This window comes from Platalea leucorodia (assembly GCF_965183815.1).
Source record: "Platalea leucorodia genome assembly, chromosome: 3".
Classification (NCBI taxonomy): Eukaryota; Metazoa; Chordata; class Aves; order Pelecaniformes; family Threskiornithidae; genus Platalea; species Platalea leucorodia.
The window spans coordinates 91188237-91194430 of record NC_138825.1 but is presented as its reverse complement, the minus strand read 5'-3'; the positions used below and the strand labels follow the sequence as shown (position 1 = coordinate 91194430).

The window sequence follows — 6194 nt, the reverse complement described above, 5'->3', positions numbered from 1 at the left end:
AGTGTATTTTTTATCTGTAAACGTTATAACAAGCTGACACATTTGGAAGTGCTTGCCCTTAGTCCAAAAGCAATCTTTGAGCTTTTTTGTACTGGTTTATTACTAACTAGGAATAGTTTCATTGATTTAATGAAAACTATATTTCTGGGATGTCATGAAGATGAGACAAACTTACAGGGTATACTGATATTCATTTACTTTTCAATGCCTAACCATTCCATTTTTGATACGTAGGAACTTCTTCAGGATGGAGAGCTACGTTTCTTGCCTTTGCTGGATTCTTGGGATCATCTGAGATAGTCTGACCCTCATCCACATTATCTTTTTGACAAGGCATATCCTTTCTTCAGGAGAGGTTTTCTCCATATAGTACACGTTGAACCTTGAACAGTTGAGCGACACACCAGCAATGTAAGTTTGACATGTATTGATGACAGTTAAGACCAAATTTATGCAAAAAATGATTTTTTTCTGTTTTTGGTCTACTACATTTGGCAAGCTATCACTGTAAAAAGAATAATGAACCTTTTACATTGGTGAGGAAAATATAAATATTGTGTTTTAAAAAAAAAAAAGCATCTGGGAATTGTTAGCAATTACAGTTGTAATGAGAGATCGCAGTATTCCTAAACCTGAGGTAAATGTCTTTTGGTCTTCTTGGTGCTTCAAGTTTTGGAGAAGCTGACTTCATCCATACTTTGAGGGAATGGGTGCAGTTCAAGGACAGATCTTTAAGGATATCCTCACCCATAAAGAGGAGATTTAGAGTATTGAGTTCCTGTAGCCCCCTCTACTGTATTTATCAAAAGTAAAACTGCAATATGTACCAAAATCTTCCTTATGAAGAGCCGGATGTTTTTTTTAACCTGTGAAGTTAGTAAGTATCATCTTCAGAATGGCACATGAATGGTCTTTGCTACAGTAATAACGTGTAATTTTTAGCAACATAATCTCCAAAAGATGGGATAGTTTACAGAGCCAGTCTCAAACAGCCTAAGGTTTTTCCCAATGCGCTTTAGGGAGAAACAGATATTAAAGGAAGTTCCAAATGAGCACTGAAATTAGAATTTTTTCAATGTACTTCTTTTAAGAAAAATGGAGGGTTCTTTCTTATCTAGTTTCGGCTCAATGAAACAAAAATTGTTTTTCAGATAACACTGATTTAGTGTGCTGTCTCTAGCTCTCATAGTTTTTCTTCTGTATAGGTCTTGCTTACAGCCCTGTTTGGGGGATGCTTGCTTCTCCTTTTCTTAGACCACTGGAAATATTTCATTTTGTAAATGAAGGAAGGAACCAGTTTCAGAACTTAGTGCTTTTGCTTTTCTGCAAAGATATTAAGAAGTCATGTGTAGAACGTCTCACCAGACTCCAACAGTTGTTAAAGCGATGCTAAGACCTTTTGATAGTGGTAGTGTACATGGTGCTTTTGCCAGACTAAATCTTGGTGTTCACACAAAAAACCCTGTGTTTTGAACCTACTAAAACAACACCTCTATATAGACAAGAGAAGGCTTAATATTCTTGGTAGGCCATTTCTAATACAGGAAGAACATGAAATGTGCCCGCTTCTGCTGTATAAGCAAGCTCATAAACATGAAAATCTTTCTGGTTTATGGTCTCTGCTTCATGAAAGCCGAGAGTCTTCCGCTTTCAAAGAAGCGCAAACTTGCAACAACTAGTACTCTAAAAATTAATTGTGAGGCTTCTTGAAAGTGGTGCCAGGTTTAGTTTTTAGATAGTGGGATTAGAGGTGGATGAACTTACTTTATCCCATTCAATTACATCTCTTTCAATAATTAATCTAAAATAGATCTAATCTCTCTGGGCCTTCCAGCAACTTTTTATTGACTTGTTATATCTGAGTACAAAAGGATCAAAGACCAACAATTCACTGCAAAAATAAACTTAGTCTTTCTTTGAACCTATTTAATCTGTCCAGAGTGCGTTACCTTCCCTGTTTCTGGGCCCAACTTTACAATAATCGGCAAGTCAAATCCCCTTGATATGCACTTAATTCACCAGAGTTTTTAATACTAAAATTTTCCTGTTCATTAGATGCATGGAGCATTGATCACAGCTTTTCCTATGTTAATCTGTGTTTCAGGAAAATGTAAAAGATTTTTGTTGTAGGCGAAAAAAGAATTGCCTAGATTCTTAGATTGCCTAGATTCCTATCTCTCAGCTAGATCCATGTATTGTATTTCAGTTGATAATAAACTGATATAGCATTGAGGATTTGGCATGAGTTCCTTAAAAAAAAGTCTTTAAAACTCTAAATCCACTTGCTTTTAGAAACTTACAAATAGATGTCACTTGTCTTTGGCAATACTGCTTTGAACACAAGAGCATGTGAATTCTTTTCCCCTTACCTGCTGTGACAACTAATTGCTGTAGCCTGTGGCAAGGAGCTTAGATTAACATTGCGTGCTAAACTTTTAGACAGAATAAATGAAGGATGGTAATGGGATCGTAGCTTGTGTTGACTTCATGGAGATATACATGCAGAACACTTCTGGTTTTAGGTCTTTCTCCTTTTTGTGAATTGCCTATAGTAACTCCTGTGGAGGAACAGGGGCTGTGAAGAGGAAGAGAAGACTAATTTTGTCGGAGATAAAGCCTGTGAGGGTCTCTCTTTCCGTGAGGCTTTATGTCCTGGAGCTGTTAGAATTTGAGCCCCTGGCTTTTGTTGTAGTCTGAACTTTGGCTACTAGATGTACATTGGACACATACCACTTGTTAAAGCAGTAGGGGAATCTGGAGGAAGGGGATCATCAGGATGGGATAAGCTTGTGCTAAACAGAGAGGATATAGAAGTCTGTTTGCTTTTGGTGTACAGATTTGGCTACGTAATTTAGGAAGTAACTACAGCTCTGTAATAGATTGCCAGATGTGCACATACAGTAATGAATATGGAAACTTGTGTTAATGGGTTTTAGAATATTAACTGATTATTGTGATGTGAAGGGGGTGTGAGCTGGGAAGGTGGATGAAATGTGAAAGTATCGAATAAGAGGAAAAAAATGCCATTTTTCTCACAAGTGCTTGCCTGTTCTATGTCTGTTGAAATTGCTGAATGTGTTTATTAGCTCTGCTGGAAAAACCTCCAAGCTTTCTGTGTATCCCCAACAGACATTTTACTATAGCAGTGGTTTTCAGCATTTATTGATTGGTGGAGCTCTTAAGTCTTCTAATGAAGTGTTGGACAGTTATAATTTCACTAGAGTTTAATTTGCTGTCTTTGCTAGTCTGTGTTGATCTGAAAGTTAGACCCTTATAGTCAACAGATCAGTCTTGAGTACCATTGTGCGGAGACTTGAGGGTGAGGGGCATAATGCTTCTTACATTTATTTAGACATGTTACCAACCGAAAACCTAGATTTAAATTAACAGCTTAATAAATAATTGCAAACACTTACGTATAGCATTTAATAGCTAAGCTACTGTTATGAAAGATTAAAAAAAAGTCTTTCAAGTTTCCCAGAATACCAAGTTCAGTGATACTCACTTTCACCTTAACTTTGTTTTTACCTTTTTCCCTATGTTCGTTTGTTCTTCTCTTTCAGTGCACTCTAACAAACCTGTGTGCACTCTACCTTGATTTGTACTTAGGTAGGATGTTGTAAGCTTTTACCTAGTTAGCTTGTTTTTTAGGAAGAATCCTAGCTCTGCTGGAGTTTCCTTTTCACTCAGAATGTCTTTTCACAGTTCTAAGTGTCTATTAAACTTGCAAGGCTGTGCCTGTCTTTTCCTTGTGGTGAGCAGATCCCTCGGTCCTCTTACTGTCACACACTGTGCAAAATAATGCTGTAGATGCATAGTGTATCTTTTTTTATGTTTGGTATATATTTGTTTTCTTACTGATACCGTTTATTTCTCCTGAACTCTTTTCGGGCAGAGATGCATAGTTCATCCCTGTCTCATCACAGCCTTAATTCCGCTAAGGCTTACCCAGAATTATTCATTGTTTGGTTTAGTTTATATGTAAAAGCAGTGGTAATTTTGAAATATTTCCCTGTCTTCTCTGGTAACTGTGAGAGCAGAGGTTTGGAGTTAGATATTTATCTATGACTTTGCCCACTTCTAGCCAATTTTGTTCATGCTTCTCCAAGACAATGTTCGTTGGAATGAAGCTTTATAATTTAGTTTTCACATTGAATTATAGTGAATGAATTTGCAAGGTGTTAGAGTCAACTGTAGGCATACAGAGACAGGTTTGTATAGCATACCTCTGAGTAAAGACTCTCTTTTTTGTTAGTAAGCTGCCACGCACACCAGTGATGATGTTATATCCTTTGAAAAAGTAATATGGCTTGTTCTTTGGAAATATGTACAAGGGTTTGCCCTCCCTGAACAGAGAGAATCTAGAAAGGTTAAACATACATAGTTCTGCCTTACAAAAGTAAATATTAGGAACATTATTAAGCCTCAAATTACTCCAGTTATGTGGAGATAATGCTTAGTAGCTGACAAAATACACGGATTTGCTTTAGGGTTCTCCCAGCCTGCACATAGGCTGTGAAACTCTGTGTAGGTATGTCTTCGGTGTTTCCTGTGTGAACTTTCCTCATCTTAGTGTCTCCTGGCTAGCCCTCCCCTCCATCATCAGTTTTTAGTTTGTGTTTGATTGTATTCCTTAATAAAGCAGACATTCCAGCCAGGAATTAATATAAAGTTGAATATTATTCATTACAAGCAATGTAGTATAGTAATTTGTAACATAACCCTTAGTGGTTCACCTGCATTCAGTGGCTTGTGTAATCTCTCAGAATTAATCCTTTTGGATAGACATCTAAGTGGTAAAATTCTGCAACAGCAAAACTGTGAGAACTAGGACAAGGAACTATTTAAAAATGTTTGATTTAGAGTCCCTAATAGTGTAAATAAGTGCACCACATTTCAATTAAGTGCTACTTTAGAGAAGGATAATGTTAAAATTGAGGCATAACAAGAACAAACTGATATTTTTCAGAGCACATCTCACTGTCCAACTATACATGTATTATGTTAAATAAAAAATGACTGTTAACAGAGAGGAGGTAATGCTAAAAGATGGGTTGTAAGTATCTTTTATGTCTTGAAACTTATTATTTCTACTATAAGTTATAGCTGTGATTGGAAATATTAATATTGTTAAAACTTCAAGTTTATAGTATCAAGTTTTCTTTCCATATGAAAAACGTTTATGTTTAAGGGAGGTGTATGTGTGGGGTGACACATGTAAGGTGGTCTAACCCAGCCTTAGAGGTGTCATCAAATGAAAGTCTCTCCTTCCTGCCTTTCCTTTCTCTTGGCCATACGGTGACACAGTTGAGAGCGCAGGAAAAGCATCAAGCAAAAAGATAAAAGCTTTCCCCCTTTTTTATGTAGTTTTCTGTTGGTATTTGTCCCTGAGCCAGGTCACCATGAAGTCTGACAAATGCTTGTTCCATTGCTGTTTATTCAAGAGAAGTGGCAGGAGTTTATGGTTAGGAGGACTGCCTCTTAGCCATCCTCATCTATGGATTCAGGATGTGATTTAATACAATAGACTCATAGCTATTCAGGCAACATATCCCACCCCCATTTTATTCGAACACTGGATATACCTTATTGAAGGGGCTGCTGTGAAGCATGGACTAGTATGTGGGCAGATCAGTTAAGTACCGATTCCTTTTGCTCATCTACGTTGGCTTCTGCTAAGAAGTTTACTTGTATAACCACATTGACAAAGGCTTAATAGAGTATTTGTGTTACATAATGTGGTTGAGTCTCAATTAATCTGCAAAATATACACGAGAGGCTTTCCCGTGGTAATTCCAATTAAGGTGAGCTACAACCGGGTTCTTCAGTAACTTCACTGGATTTTAACCTTGTGTCTGCAGATGGAGGAGGAGGACCTAAGTGAAAGAGGATTGCCACAAATTGCTTCAATCATGAATAGAGTTAGAGACTTGAAAAACAAATACAGAAATGAAGACAATATCACAGATGAACTTAACTGTACTAAAATCTCAGCTGATACAACAGGTATGTGTTTTTGTTACTGTGTTGTCACTTACACAACTGATCTTAATGGATCTTTCACTTTTAGTCCAGGTTAACTGAGAGGATTTAAGGTTTAGCATTTCTTCAGTATCAATGACCACAAAATACATTTCATCTCTCCTTGTTTCTTTAGTTAACTGTGTTGCTCTAATCTTGTGTAAAACAAACAA

General features: G+C 36.9%; 1 protein-coding gene across 2 annotated transcripts in view; it reads left to right on the top strand.

Moving 5' to 3' along the window:
• Nucleotides 1-242: 242 nt before the first annotated feature.
• Nucleotides 243-6194, top strand: part of TTK (TTK protein kinase) — a gene marked incomplete at its 3' end in the record, with an annotated part of 39237 nt that continues 33285 nt past the window's right edge. For both annotated transcript variants that reach the window (XM_082305913.1, XM_082305912.1), the window contains exons 1-2: nt 243-411; nt 5862-6006. In XM_082305913.1, coding sequence (XP_082162039.1) covers nt 5862-6006 — 145 coding nt within the window. In that variant the 5' untranslated portion in view covers nt 243-411. The remainder of the gene's footprint in view (nt 412-5861; nt 6007-6194) is intronic.